Source organism: Microtus oregoni, unplaced genomic scaffold, assembly GCF_018167655.1.
Source record: "Microtus oregoni isolate MIOR12 unplaced genomic scaffold, Mior012 000013F_ref0000133, whole genome shotgun sequence".
NCBI classification, from domain to species: domain Eukaryota; kingdom Metazoa; phylum Chordata; class Mammalia; order Rodentia; family Cricetidae; genus Microtus; species Microtus oregoni.
The window spans coordinates 34,688,875-34,716,574 of record NW_024543072.1 but is presented as its reverse complement, the minus strand read 5'-3'; the positions used below and the strand labels follow the sequence as shown (position 1 = coordinate 34,716,574).

At 44.6% G+C, this 27,700-nt stretch overlaps 1 protein-coding gene across 1 annotated transcript; it reads left to right on the top strand.

Moving 5' to 3' along the window:
- The first annotated feature begins 271 nt into the window (after positions 1–271).
- On the top strand, positions 272–26,236 carry LOC121454982 (selectin P). The gene is made up of 16 exons (XM_041662446.1): positions 272–523; positions 904–994; positions 2,952–3,338; positions 4,492–4,599; positions 5,100–5,285; positions 6,778–6,963; positions 8,959–9,144; positions 11,523–11,708; positions 14,785–14,970; positions 17,904–18,089; positions 19,208–19,417; positions 20,439–20,624; positions 21,442–21,561; positions 23,754–23,784; positions 24,946–25,001; positions 25,489–26,236. The coding sequence occupies exons 1-15, from the start codon at positions 272–274 to the stop codon at positions 24,998–25,000; spliced, it is 2,556 nt and encodes an 851-aa protein (XP_041518380.1). The 3' UTR covers position 25,001; positions 25,489–26,236.
- The last annotated feature ends 1,464 nt before the right edge of the window (positions 26,237–27,700 follow it).

Here is a 27,700-nt window from a genome sequence, read left to right as displayed (position 1 = left end):
GAGTTATGCATGTCTTGGTATCTGGAGCCTGTGGCCAGCAGGCCATCTGCCCCCTCAGACATATGCTGTCCCACCCTGTGTCCTCTGCATCCCGTACCGTGTATGGTAGCGGTACAGTCTGGGCAATTCAGAATTTCTCTACAGTCATTTTAGTTAGCTATTTCTCTGAAGGAGTAGAAACCCTGGGTTTAAATACAAAACCATTGTGTTCACGTTGGTCGTAACATTAGAGTGGCTTTGGAGGCATATTGGTACCCTGCTCAGCTTGGACATGCCTCATACTCCACATCCTCAAAGGCATATTGGTACCCTGCTCAGCTTGGACATGCCTCATACTCCACATCCTCAAAGGCATATTGGTACCCTGCTCAGCTTGGACATGCCTCATACTCCACATCCTCAAAGGCATATTGGTACCCTGCTCAGCTTGGACATGCCTCATACTCCACATCCTCAAAGGCATATTGGTACCCTGCTCAGCTTGGACATGCCTCATACTCCACATCCTCAAAGGCAATGCACTGTGAGTTTGAAATCTTAGGGGGGTTATGAATGTAAAAATGTCAAGTAGACAGCTTCTGCATCTAAGTCGGCAATTTTCATTTGTAAGATACCATTTAGATGTTACAAGTTCAGTATTGCTGTGTGTAATAATAACTTGGATAAGATGAGCATTTCTAGAACTTAGCTGTCTGAAGTCATCTCTAAAGGCCAATAGATTTGATATGCCCTTCACAGCCTCGTTATGGTGGGTCGGGAGAGTGTTGAAAAAGTAGAAGGAAGGGGAAGGTCCACAACACCTTCCTGCAGGAGATAAGAATGATCCCAGTGATTCTCAGCCGAATTTCTACAGTCTCATTGGTTGTTTGTAGATACTAAAGGAAAGTTTCTGTTTTGTTTCAGGCCGGCTGCCTAAAAGCTTCCTGGAAGCCAAGACTCCAGAGTGCAGTCCTCGGAGTTGCTCAGCTTATCTGGTTCATTGCTTTGATCTCTGGTAAATACTACGTGAACCTTCACCTGACCTGAGTATTTAGGAGTGATCCCAGGGTCAAATGGGAGTAGTTTGGGATGGTAGCCTGCTGTGAGGCGTGGGAAACCATTCACACCCAGGGGCCTGAAAGAAATATACAGCAGACATTATCACACTGAACCACAGGGTTGCTGGATGGATCAGCATCATCTAGACAAGACAGGCACAGGCCACAATATTCTCAGTGACTCACAGCATTATTTCAGTTTCTTTAAACATAATTTTGGGGGTGGAAAGATGACTCAACAGTTAAGGTTACCTGCTGTTTTTCCAGAGGACCCAGGTTTAGTTTCCAGCACCCATGTCAAGTGGCTTACGGCTTCCTGTAACCCAGTTCCTGGGGACCTGACATTCTCCTGACTCAGACAATGCCTATACACAAGTGGTGCACACAAACCCACATGAGCACGCACACACACAAACAAAAAAGAAGTCTTTTTAAAAAAATAAAAGTGAATTTCTTCAAAGTCAAAGTAAACAGTTTAGTATATAATATTAGTACATTAATCACTGCCTTTAGTTGCTGGAAACAACAGTGCAATCCTAGTTGCGCCAAAATAAATCTCCTCTCTTACTATGTAAACCAGGTCGGCCTCAAGCTTGTGATCCCTCTGCCTCAGCCTCCCAGTTCTGTAAGGAAGGTTGAGGTTACAAGTGTGTACCGCCATGCTTGCCTGCCTCCAGAGTAAAGCCTACAGGCAAAACACTACCACCGAGGCGCTCGTGAAGAAAGTTGAAATATGGCAAATCTCATGGGTCAAATAGAAACAGAATTTTATAAACAGGAAGGGAGTCGTTTCCAGGTCTGATTGCTGGCATTGTCCACCTCTTCTGGGGAACTGGCCTCTTCTGCCCCATGAGTTCCCATGGGCTCCAATAACAACCTCTGTATCAAAGGGGACATACTTTATTTATTTTGTTTTTATATCACAAGCACTTACAAGGAAGGGTCTGTTTTAATGCATGAGTAAGTAGATTTGGAAAAGGTAATTTATCAGGGAGAAACAGCTAAGAGAAGTAAAGTGTGTGGCTGCAAGAAGGGAGATGTTTCCAAGCCTAGCCCTACAGCAGTTCACGAATTCAGCAGGCATCTACTTACTGCATTATCAGTAAGGGTCAATCACCGTGATTCATGATGAGAATCTGGGGCTAAAAGGGGGCCCACAACCAAACAGACTCACATTGGTGGGTATGGGTCACATCACAGAAACAGGTCTTACAACATGGGGCTAGAAGAGAAGTGGGAGCCTGGAGGGAGAAGGGCGAAGTGTACCTGAGTCTACCAAGGGAAACAGAAGAGGGAAATTTACCAGGAAAGAAGGGGAGCTTAGCCAACATAATAGGACAGCTACAAGGGAAGGCAAAGGAGTAGCCAGGCATGGCGGTGCATGTTTGTGATCCCAGTACTTGGGAGGCTGAGACGGAGTTCCAGGCCAGCCTGAGCTATGCTGTAAGATCCTGACTCAACAAAACAAAACAGGTGTTCTGTAAAGAAGAAAGTAAGCATGGTGGGCACCGAGATGGAGCAGTGGGAGGCTCCAGATCACAAGGCTTCTCATTTCCATCCCACGTTCATGTGCTCCCTAATGTGAGCTTGGACAAGCCATTTACCTGTCTCTTTAACCCATGAAGCAAGAGTAGACTGGCTGAGCGCTAAGCTCCCCCCTGTCTCTGCTATCTTGGGATCACCAATCTCTAAACATCCAAAATCTTTTAGAAGATGGCGTTTTCCTTTCTGACCTCATATTTTCCACTTTATAGAACACTCCTTTTTCCTTAGATAACACCAGGCAGAAAACAGCCTTGTTCTTGGCATCTTTCTCCTGGTGACATTCATCTTACTCTCAGAAATAAGCTTAGAATCAGGCTCCATCCAGTGAGTAATACTAACGAATGTTTATTTCCCACCCCATCCCCCCAGAGTTTGTAAATCAGAAGGAAGTGGCAGCGTGGACCTATAACTACAGCATAAAGGCGTACCCGTGGAATTACTCTCGGGCATTCTGCCAGAGGCACTTCACAGACTTAGTGGCCATCCAAAACAAGAATGAAATCGCGCACCTCAATGACGTCATCCCATACTTCAGCTCTTACTACTGGATTGGGATCCGAAAGATCAATAATAAGTGGACCTGGGTGGGAACCAATAAGACTCTCACGAAGGAGGCTGAGAACTGGGCCGACAACGAGCCCAACAACAAGAGGAACAACCAGGACTGCGTGGAGATCTATATCAAGAGTAACTCGGCCCCTGGCAAGTGGAATGATGAGCCCTGCTCCAAACGCAAGCGGGCCCTGTGCTACACAGGTGAGGCCTCCCCTGGTCGCGGGCCATCCTCCCTGAAAAAGAAGTCTTTCCTGGTCGAGGGATGTAACCGCCTGAGTCAGTGACATGGGGCCACAAAGAGAGTGCAGAATTGCTGGCATTCCCGAGTGCCTTGGAGAGGATAGAATCAAGATTAGAGAAAAGCATCTATCGGAAGCTAGAAGGGACCTTAGTATTGCCCAGCCCACCCTCCTTATTTCCGAAGACACTGTGCAGAGGTAATGTTACTTTCTTAGGACCAGGAGGCTTTCAAAGAATTTTTACAAAATAGAAAAGGCATTGGAAATCACTGACAAAGTGCTGCTATGTTTTTTCTGATGACAAAAGTCAACATCGCTAATTGGTACGCTTTTCCAAAACTTAGATAGGATCCATCCCTAACAACCCAATATTCTAGACACACTGACATTGACCGACATTTTGCACTGTAAGATGTAATGAGGTTCTCTCCAGAAGAGAGACAACACATAGATAGGAATATTGTAATGAGATATTAAATTTGGTTACTGAAATAATCATCTGCAAGTTTGTCAGGTCTCAGCACATGCTATTATAAGAAGATTTATTCTTTGAGTTTCTGTTACACTCCTTTCTGGAGACCCAAATCTGTTTCCTAACCACCTTTGAGTATAAGTCAGCTTCAGGGCATTAATACTTTCTGTTAGAAAGCATTTTCCTTGACATGAAAGAGTCCCTCTGTCCACACAGCTGTTTGTGACTGCACTTGAAGTTCTGTGTCTACACATCGCTGCACCATCCTTTGGAAATACTAAATGTGTCATCCAACAGGAGCGTTGCAATACTCCTATGGTGAAGTTAGAACGACAAACCCTGCCGTCTAGCACTTTTCCGTACCAGTATGCATTAGCGTAAGAAGGTCCAGATTGAGAAGAAGTTTGAAGCGAATACCCACTAGGACTGAATGCCAACCACACTATCACTTTGTGTAGTTCTGTTTACATCATTTGTTTATTTAATTTTAGTCACTTTTAGTCCTCAGGCCCTTTATCAACAAGGCCCTTCTGTTGCTCCTATTGTGGCAATGTCTTTCACCGGGCATAGGGTGGCCCTCTACATGGCTCCCGAAAGGGTGGAGTCACAGCTGTGTGACTCTGACCTCTCTGTATCCACGCAGCCTCCTGCCAGGACATGTCCTGCAACAAGCAAGGGGAGTGTATTGAGACCATCGGGAACTACACCTGCTCCTGCTACCCCGGCTTCTATGGGCCAGAGTGCGAATACGGTGAGGCTGGCGCTTGGGTGGTGTTGCTTTGGCAACTGATCTTGGGTGAGAGATGATGCCAGGAAGTAACTGGATGTCTAGAGAGGCTCCATCCTCTCTAGATAATAAGGGCGAGTGGGAAATCCCCTCTGCTGTCTGTCCGCCCTCTCCACAGAGTTATCCCAAAACACCCGGGATAAAAATCACTTTATTTTTGGAGAGATCATTCACTCATAATATTTCAAGGAATAAAAGAGAAATACAAAGACAGGAAGATAAAATGAGAGCCTTAATGTTTAATTTTGCCTCTTTGAAATAAATAAAAAAGACAGTGAGTGAATTGAGCTGTCCAGAAAGGTGATTATTGTCTAAGATGCTGGCAATGCTAAGGAACCTGGTTAAGAAGGAGGGCTTGGGTTAGGAGTCTAAGGAGGGAGAATAAAGAAATCTGCAACTCACTGTGGCTAGCAGAGCTTTTAAGTCTACAATGAGAAAAAAATCAGTATTTTTGTCCCCCACAGTCCAAGAGTGTGGGAAGTTTGACCTTCCTCAACATGCGCTCGTGAACTGCAGCCACCCTCGGGGAGACTTCGCTTTCAGCTCACAGTGTGATTTCCGCTGTGTGGAAGGGTACGAATTGGATGGACCCAGAAAGCTGGAATGTTTGGCTTCTGGAATCTGGACAAATAAACCTCCGCAGTGTAAAGGTAGGCAGACCTTATTTTTTCCATCCTCACTAAATAATTGGAGTTTGGGGGACTACATCAGCGGGCAGTGCGTGTTCCCTTAAGAACTTGCAAAATCGGGACTGAAAAGATGGCTCAGTGGTTAAGAGTGCTGGTTGCTCTTCCAGAGGATCCAGGTTCAGTTCCCACCATACACATGATGGCTGATAGCTACCTGTAACTCAGTTCCAAGGGTTCTTTTGGCCTCGGCAGGAACCAAGCAAACATGTAGTGTACTGACATACGTTCAGGCAAAATACCCATACATATAAAATATTTTAAAGTAAATGAAAATTAAAAAAATAAAAACTTGAGAAGACAATAAGGATCTAAATTAGCTGGAAATTCTAGTTACCACAATTATTAGTCAATCAGGTTAATCCTATTTTCATTTTTGTGGAGCATCTCCTACCTACATAGAGGTGGTAGCTTAATTTTTTTTTATTTGTTGGCAAAAGCATTGGGAAGGAACTCCTTCCCTTTTGTTCCTTGTAGAGTGAACTTTGAACATGATGAGAACTTGGGATTGAGCGTATATCATTGCTTCTTAAGCAAAAAACATGGCTCTTTGGATCTCTGAACAGTCATTGAACTCCACTTAACCAACTAAGAATGACCTTGCCCGCCACTTTGGGAAGTATGAATGCCACAGAATCCCAGAGCTTCCAAAACACAGAGGGGACTCATCCCAGCATGAACTCCATGCCTCTGTGCTCACTCTTGGCCTCCTAGTGCTCAGCCCTGAACAGTGCTGAAGGAGGAAGCGTGGCCAGCATCTGGCCTACAGGATCACCCATCAGTAGTGAAGCTGGAGCTTTGGTACAAAGAAGGACTCGCTTGAGTTGGCCAAAGATGGAGCGATGGGGTACCTAGGGGTGGGACAAGCTCCAGTCCCAGAATGTAAGAGCAAATGTCATTGAGATATATAATATCCATTCCACCCCATCTTAGCTGGGGCATAGACGAAGCTGGTCATCTTGTGGAGAAGTCATTCTGAATTGTCAATTTTTAATTTTCCTTCCTTCAGCTACTAAGCTGGATGGTTTAAATCTGGGATGGGAAAGCAGTATCAGTCTGTGGGAAAACAAAGGACTGATTTTGCTATAACGAAAATAGAAAAATCTACTCTTTCCCCAACTCATATACCACAAGTAGTTTCAGAATAGTATTGGTAGTGTCTGTGTGTTTCATATGCAAGAGGGCAAATACATCAATTTATGGGCCTTCAGCATCAGACTTGAAACACACAAAGCATAAAGAATGTTAAGGTCAAAGCTCGGAGGACTCTGTTCAGACGTTCAGGTCACTCTGAGGATTGATACTCCTTGTCAGGTTGGTTAGAGCATCCTGGTCCCCACATCTTCCCAGCTCCATCTGTGTTTCAACAGGCAGATCTATACTGTTCTCTGGGGTTGTGTTTTCCCTCCATGCTGGGTATTTTCCCTTCTCATTATCATTTGGTTTTTCTGTTAAGCTGTGCAGTGCCAGAGCCTGGAAAGCCCTGTCCATGGAGACATGGACTGCATACATCCACTTGCTGCCTTTGCCTATGGCTCCAGCTGTAAATTTGAGTGCCATCCTGGATATCAAGTGAAGGGTTCGGACACACTCCATTGCACTGGGTCTGGCCAGTGGACTGGACCATTGCCAACCTGTGAAGGTAAGATTATTTTATCAGCTCTCGATATAACCTAGATGGAGTCATGCCATGGTAGGCATGACTAAGGGCTCTTAAGGACAGAGACAGCCTCCTCTAGGATCATACTTGTTCAACCTCAGGAGCTTGGAGATTTCTCATCTGTGAAATGAGGCTAAGAATCGCTGGGTGCATTGTGAGAATTACGCATATGAAAGGCACACAGTGAAGTAGCATGTGTAAGCAGGATGTGGTGTCACATGTCTGTAGTCTCAGCACTTGAGAGCCTCAGACAGTAGGGCTTCTGTAAATTAAATGTTAACCTAGATGGCACAGTGAGTTGGAGGCAAGCTTGAGCTGCATAATAATACTCTGTCTAAAACATAAATTAAAATAAAGAAAAGACAGAGGAAAGGGAAGAAATGGCAAGGATAAAATACAAAGGAGAGACTTGGGCACTTGCTCACTTCAGCCTCTGCCTATTTCAACCACATCCCCTTCCTGTCCCACTGGCATATGCACTCTGCAGGGCAATATCCTACACTTGAGAAGAAGTTAAAGCAGTAGCTATAGGGATAATGAGACATCTTGGCTCAAAATCTCTGGAGATGGACTCTGCAAAGGAATGAAGGAACCCGCATTAAAGAACAGCTCTGGTGCAAACCCAGGTGATTACATAATACATGAAGACTGAGCCGTGTGCAGTTGCTTCTCCCTTCAGCTTATAGGGCAGAGACGGGGAGGGAAACTAGGAGATTGAAGGTTGGATTAGTAAACTCCCAGATCTGGATGACAAGCCCAGCTCCAGTAGTGAGCTGTGAGACTTCTGGGAGGGGCTAAGGCACCGGTTCAAGGGGTAAAGCACTTGCTGTAGCCTGAATACATGAATTTGGCTTCTCAGAATCAGCACAAAAGCCAAGGGTGGTGACATGTGCCTATAACCTCAGCATTTGGACTGGGGACTTACAGACCAGAAGATCCCTTGGCTTTGCTGACCAGCCAGTCTGGCTGCAGCAGCGAACCCCAGGCTCAATAAGAATCTCAGAAATAAAGTGGAGAGTGATAGAGACAGACACCTGACACCAACCTGTGGCCTCTACACATGGGCAGTCATGTGCACATGTGAGCACGTATGAGCAGGCTCGTGCACACACACACATGCACACACACGCACACGCACACAGGCAGGCATACACCTCAACACATAGACTTTAGGGAGATTATTCGACATTTCTGATTCCCATTTCTTCTTGATTATACAGTAGAAGAAGAGCACTAGAGGACATTTTGCCCTTACATGATCTGGTTCTGTAAAAACTAGAGGTGAGGGTGAAGGGGTGGTTTCTGTGTTCTCAGATCTGCAGACGTATCTAGAGGCATACCGTCTCCACAGAAGGGTTTGAGGAAACTGGTCCTTATGAGAACTGGGGTCATTCAGAGTATAACCGTGTGCAGGAACTTACTTTGAGCTGCACTCCCTTGGCAAACAATGTGATGAGGATGACATCCTGTGTTCTAGGATACGGGTCACTTGGAATCATCATCCAGCACTGGGTCAGAGCATCCTCAGTAGCTATACTATCCCATCTGCTTCCTCCTGAGCCTACGTTTCCCATATCTGTTCTTTATAATCTGATAAACATTGAGTGAGCACTCTGAATTTATCAAAGAGAGTATAGGGCTCCAGGATGCATTTCTGAATGACTACCCCAGCATCAAGGAGACTGTGGGGTAAGAGGGAAGAATGACAATCCTGCATAAATAATGCAGGGCACCGTCTGAGGAACCACACAAGGAATCCCTCCCCCTCAGTTTGGTTGGGAAGGAAGCCTTCTGAAGGAGAATAATATCAAAACTGAGATCTGAAGAGTGAGCCAGCCAAAGAGGGACTCAGAAAGGCTAGTTTTCCTTTTGGACAAAGAGTTGAGGGTTTTGAATATATAGGTAATTTGGGCAGGAAAGCAGCGGCCTCTATTAATAGACTCTATAAAGCCCTCGTATCTGGCATTCTCCCTTCAGCCATCGCGTGCGAACCTCCAGAGAGCCCCGTCCACGGAAACATGGATTGCTCCCCATCTGCAGGGGCATCTGCATACAACAGCAGCTGTACTTTCACTTGTGCGGAGGGCTTCGAGCTGAGGGGAAGTGATGTCATCCGCTGTGCTGACATGGGACAGTGGACAGCCCCGGCTCCAGTCTGTGAAGGTAATGTGACATTGAATCATTCCACTGTGCCTCTCAGGTGCGATGGGCACTCAACACCACCATTCGCTTGTCTGTTGGACATTGACAGAGAACCTGAGATGGGCTGGACTCTTTGTGTTTGCTACCAGAGATCAAATGGTGGGCAAGGCACGTTTTAAGCCATGCTCATGACAGCATAGTCAAGACGAGAGTAGCTTTGGTTCACATGTTTGGAGAGGACTAAGGAGAACAGCACCGAGGAAATGATGTGTAAGGAACAATGTGAGATGGTGGAAGAGGAACGAACAGGCAGCTAGTCCACGTCTATCATTTTTTGTCAGCAGGCTTTGGGTCTTCCTGAGTTCTGTTACTTCTACTAAAAGGGACACTAATACCTGCTCTTCCTACTTGTGTCAACAACAGTTGTGAGTCCATGTGTTCTAAAGCCACCAACACTGCTGTCAACTTTATAAAAACAAAGAAAGACAGAATGAAACAGTTACCTTATAAATCCCAAGTCTGTGGCCCTATTTGACAAAATGGCTCTCTTTTAGGATTTCATGTTCTCAGTGTTTTGCTCTAAAATAAAGACTAAGTCACAAAATGGTCACTGGGACTGCCTCATTTTACAAAGGGTATCTGTGCAAAACCAAGATCCAGAAGTACGTGACAGCATCTTATGTCACCATTTACTGGTACTCTTCAGCAGGCTGTGTCAGTCCCTGGGCCTGTGTATACCCTGATTGGCAAATGGAACTTGAAGGAATCTGTGTATACTGAGGTTCACAGTGGCACTATTCAAACAGTAAACTGTGGAAGCAAGTGAGCATCAGTGGGTGGGATGGATAAACAAAATCTGGTGTTCACATATTCTAGAATACTATTCAGCTTTAGAAAGGGAATCCCAACATGCTCCAATATGGATAGATCTTAAAGACAATGAATCACCCTCCAAAAATCAAGTACTATATGGTCTTATCTATATCTGTTATGTAAAGCAATATAATCACAGGGACAGACTGTAGAATGGTAAGGGAGAGGGAAAGAGGAATTACTGTTAGTGTGCCTGGAATTCAGCTTGGGGTCATGAAGAGAGCCCTGGGGAAGAAAGGTGATGAAGACTCTATGACAGTACAAACACAAACAACTCAGACACTTCAATCAGCTAAGTGGCACATGGCAGATTTTATGGTCCGTGTACTGAGCACGATGAAAACAGTGGAGAGAAAAGCAGGCAGTGAAGGAATAAAGGTGCCTCACAGTGGTAAAACAGGGAGGTGGTTACACGTGCTGTTGTCTATTGTCCAGGAGACACAGACATGCTAAGCCCTGTGACCCTTTTAAAAGGATCACAAGGGATTGTTCAAGCCACCTTGTACTGGGGCAAGTAAATGTCAAATGATCCTGAGAAGATGGTTGGATATCTTCTTGAGCATCTGGAATTGGATCCTCTGTCACTTCTTTTATTGTCCTCACACAGCCTTGAGGATGGCTCTGGCGTCGCCAGTGCCTCTGCGGCTGCTACTGTGGCTGGTAGCCAGGATTTACCGAGCATTTCCTGTGATCTCAGATAGTCTAATGCCAAGAGGTAGTGAAAACTATTATTCATATTTCAGAGGTGATAAAAATGAAATAAGTGATTTCTCTCCATATATGACTATCGTATATTTGCAGATAATAGTGTAGTGAGAGGCAGTGAGAAGGAACAGATAAGACAATGGGGATGAAACGAGTAAGGTACAATTATATATGTGCTTGTGCATGTGTATATAAAATGTCATAATGAAACCCATCATTTTGTATGCTAACTAAAATTGTTTTACAAAAGACCACACTTTAATCATGATCATAATTTTTATTCTGCTTTTCCATTTAACATTATACATAGACACACCTCCACAATATTTTGCAAGTAAAACACATGAAATTTAAGAACCATGAACATTCCTTTCATGAATCCACAATTTACTTCCTCCGCCCTGAAATTTATGCCCCACTTATGCTTTTTTTAAAAAAAAATTTCTTACAAACAATGTCTGGACAAAAATGACTGAGTTGATTTTGGTATGAATCTCAAGAATCTACACTCCTCAGAGATTCTTGAATCCAAAGGTATGATAACTTTAGATTGATTGGAATGTATTACCAAACTGTTCTACACTGGCTCAGTTAATACTGGTTCAGTTAACACTGGTTCAGCCAACACTTGTTCAAACATTTCTTCCTTGTAAAATCCATCAAGTATCATTGACATTAATTACAACCTTTTTCTTTATCTTCCAAGTAAAACAACCTCAACTCACAAGTGTTTATTCTTTCACTAAAAAGGGCTGATGGGTCAAAGTCAACAACACTTATGTGTGACAGCTTCCTTACTCCCTGCCTTCCTCACCCCTTAGCATTGCAGTGTCGGGAATTTTCAATTCCGAGAAAAGCTCAGGTGACCTGCTCAGACCCCTTTGGTGCCCTGAAGTACCAGTCAGTCTGCAGCTTTTCCTGCGATGAAGGCTCACTCTTGGTGGGAGAAAGTGCAATCAAATGTTTGGCTACTGGACAGTGGAGTGGGGTTCCTCCAGAATGCCAAGGTAAGCATGCATTCTCCCCATTTTCTTGGAAGTAAATTGGAAGCAATATTCTTAAAGGCTATTTCCGTGGCAGGGACTGTGTAGGGTCTACCTTGAAACTAGATGAAAAATGAGTGAGTACTGTCTCTAAGCCCTTCATCCTCTGTCCCGAGAACCCTAAATGCAAATGTCATCGGAAGCTAAGTGGATACTGCGAGTGTCAGGATATTTGTCAATGGATAGCAGCAATGCATCCATTTGCTTTGTCCTTATCAGAATCTACATCAGGACTAACAGGCTCCTATCACAAGCGGTACTTATTGACTAAGTATAGTACCCAGAAAGAGGAGGAAAAGAAAACTTAGTTTGAGTGTTTATTCCAAGGCTGATCCAGCACTTTCTTCTTCTTTGGGACCATGGCATGTCCCGCTGGAACGAGGGAGGTAGAATTACAGAACCTAGTTGCAAGCATTCGCTGAGATCTATATAAGAGTGGAGAAAATGCCTAGGATAGAGCGGGGAGGACAGGGAAAAGGAAGAACACAAGCCACGAACTATGGAGATTAGAGCATCCTCAGAAGAAAGCAATGTGCAGATTTAATAAGACCATTATCTCTGTTAGACTTGGTGTTAAAAAGCCAGTGTCCTGTGAGCACCATAACATCCTGTGTGAACTGGAGTTGGTCTAATCACCTGACTTTATGAATTGAAGATGTGTAATCTTCAACTTTTCCCATTTCTTTTTCTTTCAGTGTATCTATTGGTTTTAGACAGATTTATGACAAACAATTTGAACACAAGATTTTTATTTAGAAAATCTACAAATAGAAATACAATAAGAAAACAGAAAAATAAAAGATAGCCTCTGAAGGATCAGTCCCCTAAAATAAATATTGCTAACATTCTAGCACAGAGTGATTCCTGTATTTTCTCATCCATTTTTCCTTTGTAATAGTATTTTTATTGTATATACTAAATTTTAATAATATCCTTTATATATATATAATATGAAATATTTCTGTATTATTTGTCATGCCTTCAACTTTGTATAGGCCTTTAATAGCTAAGTAAAAGCAAGCAGGTCATATTTTTCATGAAGAAGAAACCACTTGTTATTCAGGTCACAGAAGTGTACACACCCACACACACACACACACATGCACACCCACACACCATTTTAAATTTAATAATGCATGTATGAATAACTAAATGAATTAATTAACAGCATAATAGGATTCCTTCGTGCCAGGCATCAGAACCTACAGCAAGCAGGAGTTGGGTTGGGAGTGAGGAACTGAGTCTGGAGAGAGCAGAACGAGGCCATGAGCTTGCCCCCTCAGCTCTCATCCTCACTACACTGCCGTCCATGTGACTTTGAAGAAGAGCTCAGAATTCCTGAGCAGGCTTATCAGAGTGACCAGTCCCTTCCGGGAAAGCCAGTCCTTGCATTGCCCCACAGTCCTGCCTATGGGTGTTCACGGCCAGGAGCTTGCTTCTCACCCCAGCTTCCGGTGACCTTCCAGTCCCCTTCTGCTTTCAGCCCTTTGTTTACTCTGGAGGAACTTTCTCCTCTTCTGGCTGGGTGCATAGCGAGTGAAATACCCACATGTGGTCGAGGCAGGAATCCACAAGCTATTGCGGCACTTCCGAGGGAGAGCATGCTATCAGATAATTTCCCTTGTCACTGTCCCCACAGCCCTCCACACTCACCCTTGCAAAGTCACAGGAGAGCTGGAAATGACTCCACCAAACCAAGGACCCACGCCCCTTTCCCCTTTGCCTTTCCAGATCATAGCCCTCCATTCCGGACCTCCCCCCCCCCCGCCCCCCGACATACTGAACTCAGGAAGACTTTGCAAGTGGCAGACAGTACCCCGGTCTCTGTAGAAATTGATTAGATTGAGAGGAGTATTGCTGGGGGGAGTCAGAAACAAAGGTACAGGTGACACCTTAAAACTTCATGCTGCTGAGTTAGCTGAGCAAGAGAGAGCTGGCCTGGGACAGCTGTAGCACTTCCTCTGATTTAAAACCATACAGTGAGCAGCCAAGCCCGGCAGTAAAGAAGTCCCTGAGCCCATGCTGACTCTGTCTTCTCTTCTGAGGGTCAGTCCATGGGCTTCCTTGCTCTGTGGGTTGCGAGAGGACCATCTTGACAACTACTGACAATGGGTGCCGAGAATGTATTCACTATTGGATTGGCTAAGACATTTTTTAAATATTGAGATTCAGAGAGGTTAAGCAATTTTCCCAAAGTCACACACTATGATTACTAGCCCAAGCTAGTCTCCCAGCACCTCACACTTGACTTTAAAGATGGGGTCAAAGAACTGTGAGACCTGACGTAACTTTTACTGGAAAATAAGCTGGGATCAGTTATGCCTGGTCCTGTAGGCTGAGATGGCTTCTGGAAAGAGGTGGAGGCTGGCACTTGCAGACAGCTGATAAAATGCATTGCCTCCTTTATCCCCTGTCATATTTCCTCTTCGAGTGTGACTCAGGAGACTGGCTGTACAGCTAAGAGTAGCTATGAGGCCAGAGTTAGCTTTTAGTAGACTGGAAATGAAGCAGCTAAGGTTGAAAGGGTCACCATGCATAGCACAAGCTGAGGTATAGGCCCAGATTCTCTCTACCCACCGCTGGGGAGAGGAAGAAAGAAATCGGCCCCATTTTCCACCTCTAAGTTCTTGACATTGTTTGTTGGAAACACATTAGGTTTGTTTCTCAAGAAGATAGCAAGGCAGCAACTTTCTGGGTTCTGGGGCCTCCAAAATGAACCTCAAGGCACTGAGTCCCTTGTAGAATTTCCTCGGAAACCCCGTGTGGGTGAGATCTCAGAATGACAGTCAACTGTAAGAAACTGCGGCTGTCACCAGTTCCACAGCCTCTTACAGAGAAAGAGCAAAAAATGCAAACAAAAAATGATCACCTTTAGTTAAATGCTAAACTTGCAAGTAGAGACAGACAAACAGCACACACACACACACACACACACATACACGGGAGGGGGAGGAAGAAAGTGAGAAAGAGAGAAGATGGGTTTCCAAATGCCGAGTGCTAACATGATCTCCCCTCCCCCACTTTGTCCTTGCCACCGTAGACGTCACCTGTCCACCTTTGCACGGCCCTCACAACGGAACCATGACCTGTATCCAGCCTCGTGGAAGTTCCACTTACAAATCCACGTGCCAGTTCATCTGTGATGAAGGATTTTATCTTTCTGGACCAGAAAGATTGGATTGTTCTCCATCTGGACACTGGACAGGCACACCGCCCACGTGTGAAGGTAGGCACTTGGATCTGTCCTATCTTGTCCTATCTCAGATGGCATTATAGAAGGAAGAATTATTAGAGATTTGGATGACGGCGTCCCGATCTAGGCATGAGACTCTAGATCAAAAATTCCCTTCTCCCTGAATAACCTTTTAACGAATTGAGTATAAATCGTTTCAGTCTTAACAATGTTTCCACATCATCACAGAACATGATACTACCATTCTAGAATAAGGGAAGTCTATATCATTTCCGTGCTACATATGAGAAAGAGACAAGCTCAGAGGTGACGTAGTCCAAAGTCATTGCCATTCACAGTGATACTCAGCTATGCAACGGAGCATTTATTTTCTGAGAAACTCTGTCTCTTTTTCTACCACACTCTCCAGCCATCACTCCCATATCCACCCTCGCCAACCCCACTAAGTCTCGAACTAGTAGCTTATTTGGGGATGGATGTCATTTAATCTACCCTGGCTTTCATGTTCCCTCCTATTTTACTCCTATTTCTTTATGGGTTTTAAGTCATTGAGTTTAAAATGCAGAAGCTGTGCATCCTCCATTGTGTGTATGTGTGTGTGCATGCAAACGTGTGCATGCATGCAGATTGTATAATAAATGTGCATGTTTCTGTAGTATGTATTGTGTGTGTGTGTGTGTGTGTGTGTGTGTGTGTGTTTGTATGCAGGGATAGTATGCATGTGGCTGCAGAAAACATTAATGTTGGGATGTTGGGAGGCTTCCATTACTGCTTTTGACCTTATCTTTTAGACACATGGTTATTCACAGAACCCAGTCCTCACTCACCAATTGGCTATACTGACTAGCAAGCAAGCTCCAGGGACACATCTGTCTAAACACTCTTGGTGCTTGGATTACAGATGTGTGCAACGATGCCATGTTTTACACAGAGCCCAGAGATCAGACCTGGGACCTTACACTTGCCTGGCAGATACTTGGCCCACTGAGTCATCTCCTCAGGCCCTCCATCTCTATATTGCCTTCAATAGTAAATGGAATCAAACTGAGTGTGTATCAAGCATCTGTTGAACGGAAGCTAATCAGTTTCTGGCAACATTCACTCGCGCCAGCGCAGCCCTGCTGACAGTGTCAGGGTAGAGCTCACTTGTGTTTGACTTCCTGGAAGCACCCAGTGGGCACAACGTTTCTCATATAACTATAGGCATGTAGTATGTTCTAAAAGAGAAGTGTGCCATGTTAGTTCACTTATAGTTCCTGTTTGGGTTCAGAAGGGTTATTGCTCCAATTTATTGTTCAATGCAGTCAGGGTAAGTAATGAGACCTACACTTCAAACACTTTCTTATTTGGGCTACACAAACCACCTCTGAAGAGGTAATTGATGTTGCCCACTTAAAGATGAAGAGAACAGGGCACCAAGAGAATAAGTAACTGTAATAAGAACATGGAGGGAAGGGCAGAATGACAGGCTACTGGGTGTTTTTATTGCTACACCACACTGCCACCTAGCGGCAGGGCTTCTAAACCCCGGGTCCAGGCACAGGCTGAAGGGGTGACTTCTGCAGGTGGTCAGCCAAGAGACTATGCCTTTTAAGAGTCTGTTACAGCTGTGCGGAAACAGTTCGAATACTTATCCATCCGGAAACTGATATCCCAAGAACTTACTACTGTACTAAAGGGCGTACATGCCAACACTTGCTGTGAAAAGGTGCACTTCTAACCTCAAGGAACTCAGGCCGTGTGAGGGCAGAGTTTATGCATTGTATACCCTGCTCAGCCCTTTATCTCTCACTCTCTGTCACCTTAGTCACAGGTTCCTAAGCTATACTGTTCAGATTGTGTTTTAAGGGCAAAAAAAAAACCCCAAATTCCATTTATAAATCCCATTGAACTTTTAAACCATGTATGTAGCCAGCTCAATTGCTAAGCCTGTGATCTCCCACACCACTTCCTTCCACTCCATCCTGGGCCTCTTTTCTCTGCAGACGGAAGCACTTGCCTCCTACCTGTGAGCCTGGACTCCACCCAGGGACAGCACCTCTAACAAAATGTGGTCCTCGGTTATGTCAATCTTCTGAATCCTAATTTTAATGTCTGTTCTCGCTTCATTACCCACAATGCATTGTATTTTTAGGGAAGCCATTCCTTTTCACTTTCCTACCTTAATTTGGAATTTTAACCCTTGGGAACCCAGGTTCTCAGGCAATATTTTTCCAGAACCCTAGAAGGGACCACAGGGGCTTGCGATCATCAGTGGGTGGGACGCCTAGCTTCTCTCTTCATTGTGCACTGATGTTTCCATTGGAGAGGGGGGCTCCACAAGTATTTCCATTATGAAGAATACCAGTTCCCTGGGCCCCTTGGAACTTTCAGGCCATGGAATCTTCTCCATGAGCATACCAGTGACAAAGGCACTTCTAATTCCCATAATGCCATCTGTGAGTTGGATTGCTTAGGTCCAGCTGCTGTGTCCCTCCTGTCCCCACCTATAGGCCACCTCTCTGACACAGACTATTGCTCTCCTTATGGTTAACATGGTTCCCCATTCACTGTTCCTCTAGAGACCATGTTGGCCACTGAATTGAGCACCTGATACCTTCCTTAATCTTCTTAGGAAACAGAGACCTGGTTTTATGTTCACCTCCAGCTCCAGCACTCTGTCTGTGTTATCTGCCTATCCTTGTCCAGATTCTGAAATACAGCGGGCATGTACCCTCCGAACCCTGGGATGGTTCGCTTCTCTCTTTTCCTCCATCTCTTTGACTGTTTTAGTGTGCTCCTCAAGGATGCGTAAAACACTCACAAATAGCCTCTTCCTGCAAACACCTGTGCCGACATGCTGACACACTGCTTCAAGAGGCAGCACATAGAACGTAAACAATGGCTATTTGTCAACTATTAAATGAATAAACTCTGTGAAACACAGAAGATCTTAATAAGCGTGACTTTCTCATTTGATCCTTCAGCCATCAAGTGCCCAGGAATCTTTGCCCCCGATCAAGGCAGTCTGGATTGTTCTCATGATCACGGAGAGTTCAGTGTTGGCTCCACCTGCCGCTTCTCCTGTAACAAGGGCTTTGACCTAGTGGGATCAGCCAGCGTGGAATGCACGGTTTCTGGAAGATGGTCCTCACCTCCACCAACCTGCACGGGTAATGACATACTCCCCAGGGAAGCAGTACTTGGGGTTAACTCTGACACATAGCTCATTTATGTAGCAAGTACATATTACACTGTTGGTGTAGTCAACACACTTGTGGGTTCTTAAACTTTCTAAGAAGTTATAGGATTTTTCTATTCCCAAATAAAAGATACCATGACTCTTATGAAGAGACTTGCTTTCACGTCTTTTAAAACTATTTATCTTTGAAGATCTTTATTGAGCAAAGTGAGTGGTACATTGTACTTGCTGGGGATGCTGGGTGGCAGTTATGGGCCTGGGTGTTTGGGACAAGAAATCAAGAAGCAGAGAGATCAAGTATCATAATTCTATCGATGGCAAGTTTATGACCAAGTCAGTGGCATTGTTTCTGTTTCATCTTTCGTGTTGAACTTGGGCCAGAAAATAGTATATCTTCCACCAATTCATAAGCAGTTGTTTGCATCTAATGTGGCCTTCTATTGAGGTGCTAGATCTCTGTAGCAGCTCTCCAAATGCCTCCTTGATGTGGGAGTGTCTTTATCTATCTGTTGCTTTCATTGGTTAATTAATAAAGAAAACTGCTTGGCCCATTAGTTTTAGCCTCTTACTGGCTATTAGTAGCATCAGCTCCACTTCTTCTTATGATCAGGACAATGGCTTTTCATGGGCACTTTTAAAATACTGTTTTGCTAAATCACTTGTTTACTCGTGTGTGGTATGTGTGCCCATTTATGTGCTGGCATGAGAGCCCATGTGTGCGCATGCAGAAGTTGGAGGAGGCTAGCAGTTGTCTTCCTCTGTTAGTTCCTCCCCTCCTTATTTTCCGAGACGTGGTCTCTCACTGAACGTAAAGCTCACCTTTTTGCCTAGGTTATCTGGCTGTTAAGTCCCCAGGATCTACTTGTCTCTGTCTGCCAACACTGGCTTTTATGGGGATGCTGTGGATTGAACTGAGGTCCTTTTGCTTTCGAAACAAGTGCTCTCCTCCACCAAGCCATATATAAATTGCTAGAGATCACTTATTACAAGAAAAGTTGAAGGCAGCTATTGCATGACAGTCTTAATTCAGATACACTCTCTCAACCCATGAGCATACTGAACACTTGGAAATGCTTTTCTCCGTGACAGGCGTAACATCACTTCCTAACGCAGAGGTGCGCTGTCCCGCTCTCACCATTCCTGGACAGGGGACGATGTCCTGCAGCCACCATCTGGGAACCTTTGCTCCAAACACCACTTGTTACTTTGGGTGCAAAACTGGATTTACACTCAGAGGAGCCAGCTCGCTCCGATGCAGGACTTCAGGACAATGGACAGCAGTGACTCCAGCGTGCAGAGGTAACCAACTAGGCAGGAGCAGGGAGTTCTGAAGCCATCTTCCTGCTGTAGATGAGTTAGCCGTTGTGTGCATCTGCCTGTTTAAATTCCACCCAGTGCTTCAACCGCTCCAGGCACTCACTCCTCCATGAAGCCCACAGCAGCTCCAGGCAGAAGAATGTGTGGCAGCCACTTCAGCATTGCCCTCCCCTCAGACCACTTTATACATAGGCGACACGTGCATAGAACACATGCATGCGTCAGAGCTAAAAGCACACAAATGAAAAGCCAGATCAACGAATTGTGAAGTACACGCTGCACCATGATTAGTTATGCGGCAGTGTGAACCTGCGGTGTTTTCACAATGGTTAGAATTTAAGACGCCAGCCCTGAGTGACGTTTCTTAAGGAGCTACCACACTAGGCACCAAGCATGGGGTCCCCCGTCTCCTTCATCTAGATATCTCCCACAAAGCACAACATTGAGCTTTACAAATGTCAGGACTGTTCTCTAACACTTACTTGAATTAAGTCTGATTTCCTGTGGTTTGTTTCCTGTCCACAATTTACGGAAAAGAATCTGAAGTTGCCTAAAACATAGTTTAAAGAGGGCTGTGGTCTCCTCCTCCAAATGTCTGGTGTCTGTGAGGGACATGAAATCAGTATTTTGATATGACACACTGACGTGGCTGGTTCACCACACTATATCAATAACAACATGTAGATACAAAGTCAATACTGGTTTTGAGGGGCAAATTTTGTAAAGAGACTTTTTGGAGAATAGAGCTTCGCATTAACAATTCATTGTAGAGTCTGGGTCAGCCTTGTGCTCTGCCTAGCACTATTTCTTGGCTACTTTGGTGGGATGGTATTTGAAGAGCTGCTGTGGCTCTTACATGTGACTGACCTCCTTTCTGACTTTCCACATCAGCCACATCTATTGCCAGTTCCAGCCAAGTTAAAAGCAAAGCACAATCCCACTTGCCTTCCTTCTGTGTATTTGCTTCCCATTCATGCTGCTGTTGCTGTCTTTTTTCTTGCAGCCGTGAAGTGCTCAGAACTGCACATGGACACACCAGTAGTGGCGAACTGTTCCAATCCCTGGGGAACTTTTAGCTATGGATCAACCTGCACCTTCCACTGTCCAGAGGGGCAGTTACTAAATGGCTCTGCAAAGGCGACATGCCGAGAGAATGGTCACTGGTCAGCTGCCATGCCAACATGCCAAGGTACATATTGACCTTGACCTAGAAGACAGAATCCCTGCTTCTTTTCTACACATTTCTCATGGTGGCTTTTCTTCCCTTCTCTGCCCTCCCCACTTGCTTTATGAATGTTTCACAATGAGCTACAAAGAATCTGTTGCTTTATCCAGAGCCCCAGGCATGAGGCTAGTGACCATGTGGGTCCGGGCCTTTCCTTGTCATTGTTTAGATGTGTGAAACAAATTTCCCCACTTCTTATAGCCTCTGCTTAACGCACCTTGACACTTCAAATACATTAACCAAGGGTTAAGGGTTCTCACACCCAGTCCTTATTTGTTGTGCCAGACTTTGTTTACCATCTGCCTCTAAAATTGCCTCGTCATTTAATTATGCCCCCTCTGTGTGTGTGTGTGTGTGTGTGCGCGCGCACGCGCACACGCTCTATCCCAGCCCCTACGTCACCCTTACTTTTTCTTAGCAGTTATGGCTAGTTTCTGTCACATAGCCAAGTCATTGATGGATAAAGAAAACTTGCCCCATCATTGACTGATACATATGTCCTGATGAATTTGTATCTACTAATAAGTTCCTTTCAGGGGATCTTTGATCTTTGTCTTGTCCACTTTAAAATCATGATTTTTTTAATCAAAAACTTTAAGCCTTGGGATGCAATCAGGCCCTGCTTCTTGTTCCGTTGCAGTGGATTTCTGACTTCCAGATCTTTCCTCTCAGGTTTTCAGCCTTGGCAGGCCCTTTGAGGATCTTGCTTACAGCCCTGCCTCGGAGAGGATGACTGGCCTGTGCCCGCTCCCCTCACACCATTCACGTGTGTTTATTTTAGCAGGACCACTGACCATCCAGGAGGCACTGACTTACGTGGGTGGGGCAGTGGCGTCTACAACGGGTCTGGCAGTGGGCGGGACACTCCTGGCTCTCCTCAGAAAGCGTCTCAGGAAAAAAGGTAAATACGAAGGAACCTTCCTTTTTTCTGTTCACGATTTTGGAGTGAAGGGATAAAGTCAGTAGTTGCCGTTTAGAAACAGCTTGAAAAAAAAAAAAACAAGAAGACTAATATTTGTGGCCTTGAGTCCTGACTGCCTGTCAGAATCACCTGCAGGAATTTATGACAATACAGAAATTTGGAATTTTTCCTTTTTTCTTTGTGTATGTTGTGTGTGTGTGTGTGTGTGTGTGTGTGTGTGTGTACACATGTGCACGCCTTCTGCATACTAAGCCAGTGCTCTACCATTGGGCTGTGTCACCAGCCATTATGTGAATTTTTCCAAAGACTTCCCTTAAAATTCTTCTGAAGCATCTGAGAGCATCTGGCACCAGCAACATTCTTTGCAAACATGCCACACTTCTTTCCCTCACTTGCCCATGGAGTAGCCATTGGCAAATCAGCTTTTCCAGACGGTGGGGCCAATAGTGACGATCCCTGAGGTCGAGGAAGAAAAAGTCCTGTAAGAGGGACAGATAAGTTAAACAGTACACATACTGACTTACGGTATGTCTGCAAGAACAGAAATACAGTGTAGATGTTACTGTAACATAGAACAATGGTTCTTGGATAAGACTGGCATTTCACAAAGGCTTCCTCAGCCTCAGCTTGGGTTATGGAATGTAGCCAAGGTGAGCAGGTGAACTAGGGTTCTAGCAAAGGAAACCACGAGCTCGTTAGATAGCTGGGCGAGGTGGTGTGTTTAGCAGTGAAGAACAGCTGACCCAGCAGACTCACAGACCAGTGAGGAGGAGAAAGCTGGAGCTTGAGAAGCCGCTGCTTCAGTAGTGTTCTGAAAACACATACCCAACAATTCTCGCCTGCAAATTTGTGGTTTTGGAGATGATTTAAACAGGAGAATAACCAAATAACGAAGACTACCAGGGACACCTCACCAGCCTGTCGTCAGAAAGAGAACTTAGACCGAAAGACAAAAGAATCACCCAGTTCTTAGACTTGCAAACATTATTTCTCCATCTGCTGTGTCTTGTCGCCTGCCCAATGGTTGACTGGCTTCACACATGTTTCTCTGAAGCTAACGAGGCTGTGACTGTCCTTCCTCATAAACAGCTTGAGGCACTGAGGAGTGACTGATGCTTAAGTCCAGACAACTGGAAGGAGCTGTGTCTGTGTTAAACTGTTCCAGACCTCGCATTCCATTGGCCTTAATTGCTCATGGGACAAAATGTCCTATGTTCTCCCTTTATTATTCCCCACACAACACCACCATTGCATGACATCTGTTTCTCTAACACTCGTGCACGTGATCTCCTGTGCGTGGAAGACTGATGGTGACAAAGGGTAGTTTCTTGATGGTGCGAGAGATGTGCCAATAGCTGTGGCGAATTCCTCCATGAAACTGTGTGCTTACTTAACCAAATCAAGACGGTAGAAAGAAGAGTTCTGGAGACCCAGCTTTAAGCTCTATAAGCATGTCAGAATTACATCGTTTTTTCCTCCCTTCCCCCCATGGTCTACTGACCCTATAAACCATTGCCAAACTGTTTTTTTCAGTTTTCAGATAAATTCAAGGGTATAAAAGTGCCAGTAGCCTCTCATTTTTCTAAATCTCTGACAATAACAAAATTGATGAGTTGGGGAAGGATGGTGTTTCCTGTGCTCATCCCAGCTTGGCTTCCGATGTCAAAATAGTCTATTGTCAGGTAGCAAACAGTGCTGCAGCCATGTCTCAGGACTTAACCACAGTCTGCAGTTTAGATTAAGAGAGGAGGCTCCTGATCGCTTGTGTCACCAGGAGGGAAGATGAAAGCATCCACTGTAGTGCCCTTGTGAGTTGATTTATGAGATTACCATGCTAGCCAAGGACCAGGGGACTAAACCTGGCTAAAGGAATCGGGAGCCCTCATGTACAGGGTCTGGGGACCTCAGAGATATGAGGACAGGGTAGCTTTGTCCCCCTACAAAGCTAAAAGACAAAAAGGTAGGACAATTTTGGGATAAAATATGATAAAATGCCCAATTTAGTCTAAAACAATTACCACCTACGTTTCAGGCCAGCCAGTCCCTAATACTCTGCATATAACACATGTCTCTGAAACTCAGCCTTCGGATTTTCTTGAGTAATTTCTAACACTGGTAACACTCTTTTACCTCACTGCTTTCTTTGATTCATGTTTTCTCCCTTATTTCAGATGATGGAAAATACCCCCTGAACCCTCACAGGTAAGATGGAAATGTCTGTGCAAGAACAAATTTTGTTAGCCTGTCTCTCTAACGTGCTGTGTCAGGGGAAATGTCTGCAAGGCTTCCTCCTCTCTGGAATATTCTTCTGCCATGTCTTTCCTGGCCTGAGAAAAAGTGTGTGGGCAATATATGCCAGTTAACCAATATATGCCAGCTAACCATAGTGTTTGAAGTATCAAACTTAAACTTAGGGATTTTCGGGTTCTGGAGTCTTCCCTCTGCTTTGTGGAGAGTCTTTCTCTCTGAGGACTTGCTGTGTGTGCACATTTCTTTACCCCACTGGCTAACGACAGTAGTTATCCTCATTATAGTATAAAAGAAGAAATAAACCGGGAAGTGACTTATGATAGAAACTGAATGCTAAAGCTTGGGTGTTACACTAGCAAACGCTGGCAGAACACTGAAAGTTTATAAATTTCAGTAGGCTTTCCATGAGCAATGGCTCCGGAAGAGACAGTGGGCTGTCTTTTGGGAAAATACTGTCTTAGTGCAATTCACAGATAGTAAAAGATGAAAAAACACAGTATTTTCATGTGAAGCAATTAAGCTCTAGGCTATCTTTAATCCTGAATAGTGGTATTCCAAAGCCACACGGGATCTGGGACAATTCTTCTGTATCCTGTGATTATGGACATGCAGCATCTTTGACCTCTGCCCACCACATGCCTGTCCTCTTCATCACCGCGAAAATCTAAAAACCACCCCTAGGGGGCAGTACTATCATTCTGCAGAAACCCTTGCTCAAGCACCCTTTATTAAGATTGAGCACTTTGAAACTATTTCTTCTTCTCAAGAAGAGGCTGCAACCCCTTAGAGGGTAAATCCTTTTCTGCCCAGAAACCACTAGCAACAATAGTGTAGGTAGGGCTGGAGATGTGGCTTGCTGGTAGAGCATTTGTGTAGTGTGCCTGAGGCCCTGGGCTCCATTCCCAGGACCATGAAAAAGCGCGAGTGGAAAGCGCAAGTCAAATTAGCCAGAGCTCTGAGTGGGATCATGAAGCTGCTTCTCTGTTTACTTTCCTGATTAAAACAGACAGGATGCCAGGGTAGGTGGCAATCCGTTGTTTCTAGAGGTACTATGAGCTGGCTGTTTGGAGGAGTAACTTCATGGTAGACCCTCTTTGTGTTTCTATTCTTTAGCCACCTAGGAACATATGGAGTCTTCACTAATGCTGCGTTTGACCCAACTCCTTGAGGTGAGCTTCCTGTGAGGACATTTTTGAAGAAAATAAAACAGTAAGAGAACGAGAAGATAAAGCTTGAATTCTCTTTACATCATCGTATATTAACTTTCAAGCATGTATTAAAATGTCACGCCATGACAGAGACCACATTGCAGCAAGTGCATGTGACAGTGTAGGGACCATAGAGCCAACCCAAGGATTTCTATCCCTTCTGAGATGAAAGGCTGTAGCAGCACATGCACTGTTCCGGGATGCGCGAGATTGGCAGGCTGTAGGCTTGCCATAAAAGCCCCTATGCTAACTGATGGGAAAACTGAAGTCAGATGAAAGCAATTTTTCAAATAGTGCAATGAAAAGTCCCCTTTCCCAAGAAAATCATCCTCCTGGTAGACAGGGTAGGACCTAGAAAGAGGAACTGTCTTAAACATCAGGGGTTAGTCATGAGGAAAGATTTTTTTTTCTCTTAAGCATAGTTTAATTTGTTTTCTTATGTTTTCAGAGATCTGGTCCCCCACTTCCTCCTACTGTCTCTCAGGATTCTGCCTGCAGATGCCAAGCTCCCTGACTTTAACTCCACTGCATTGGCTGTGGTTTTCTGTAAATAACCAGCCGGGAACCAAGCAAAAGAACTATACACATTCCCACCTCTCCACCCACCCCTTCCTGCTCCGCCTCTCACCTTCCTCTAGAGCAGCCACAGAAACAGGAGCAAACGCTTCTGCTGTGGTCTGTGACTTTGACCTTGCTCTTACTGAAGATGGGAGCTAGTCCAAGGCACTGGGGCATCTGACTCACCAGGAGACCAGACTGGAGAACTGAGGATCTGCTTTCTCTTGGGACTCCGAGATGCTGGAGAGCAGGAAATTCTCTAGCTGAAGGCAGAGCCTGCTCTAAGGTCTCCTGGGTCTTCTGTGCTTCCTACCTGTGAGGTTGTTTACCTCTGCTGCTGACACTTTCCAGAAACTTCCACATGGTACCAGAGGCCACAGAAGACCAAGAACAGAGCCAGGATTCCACATCGGAATTCAGACCTTCACTCCACCAAAGCACCCACAGGCCATTGTTTGAATATGTAACCAGACTCCCCCAAACGCCAGGCTCCTCTTGTTTTGTTCAATAAGGGTCCATGTATCTCACATTGTCTACCACCAATATGGTGACAGTTACAGTCATCCAAATGACAGCTAAGCCCTCCAGTGAGCCAGCAAATATATGTCATCTGTCCCCTTTCCACAGAGAAAAAGTCAGAGAGGGTCTTCATTGTATTACTGTTCTGCAGGAAAGAACAGATGTTTTGTATGTAATTTAATTCACATATTTAATAAATAAGTCACTGAAAATTATATATGGTTTGTCTCTAATTGATGTGAACATGAGGGAGTCGAACAGTGCAGTTGCTTTGCTGTGGTGTAAGGAAATCCAGTGACCACCATGTAGACTGGATTCATATAAGCAGATAGGCAAGCAAAAACAGTAAAGCTGCCCTATGAAAAGTCACAGTGACTTTGAAAAAAAAATGAAAGTAATTTAGGGACTTGCTAGGTGTTATAGGATCCAAGATCTCAATCTCTCAACCTGTCTCCAGTGTCAGAATTTGCATTTTGTTAAAAAAAAAAAACAACAAAAACAGAGGATTCTGACAACATTGGGAAGCCCTGGAATTGTGGGTCAGGAGTGTAAGTTATTGTTCCTGCTTTTGAATAGATTATAATGTATATGTGGAAGCAAGAGAATCCTGAAACACTAATAGAGGATAATCAAAAAGAATATAATCTGTTCTTCCGTTGAAGGGCATCTAGGTTGATGCCCTTCAACGGAAGAATGGATGAAGAAAGTATGGAATATATACATATTAGAGTATTACTCAGCAGTAAAAAAACAAGGACTTCTTGAATTTTGCATACAAATGGATGGAAATAGAAAACACTATCCTGAGTGAGGTAAGCCAGACCCAAAAAGAGGAACATGGGATGTACTCACTCATATTTGGTTTCTAGCCATAAATAAAGGACATTGAGCTTATAATTCACGTTCCTAGAGAATCTAAATAAGAAGGTGAATCCAAAGACAAACACATAGGCATCCTCATGAATATTAACCTTCATCAGGCGATGAAAGGAGACAGAGACAGAGACCCACATGGGAGCACCGGACAGAAATCTCAAGGTCCAAATCAGGAGCAGAAGGAGACGGAGCACGAGCAAGGAACTCAGGACCACGAGGGGTGCACCCACACACTAAGACAATGGGGATGTTCTATTGGGATCTCACCAAGGCCAGCTGGCCTAGGTCTGAAAAAGCATGGGATAAATCCGGACTAGCTGAACATAGCGGACAATGAGGAATACTGAGAATTCAAGAACAATTGCAGTGGGTTTTTGATCCTACTGCACGTACTGGCTTTGTGGGAGCCTAGGCAGTTTGGATGCTCACCTTACGAGACCTGGATAGAGGTGGGCAGTCCTTGGGCTTCCCACAGGTCAGGGAACCCTGATTGCTCTTCGAGCAGATGAGGGAGGGGGACTTGATCGGGGGAGGGGGAGGGAAATGGGAAGCGGTTGTGGGGACAAGGCAGAAATCCTTAATAAATAAATAAATTTAAAAAAAAAAGAATATAATCTGAATAGACTGAGTTTATAAAACAGAGAAATCAGTTTGAACCCAGAATCAGAGATAAAGGCAGAACTCCTGATTTTAAAGAACGGGAGAGC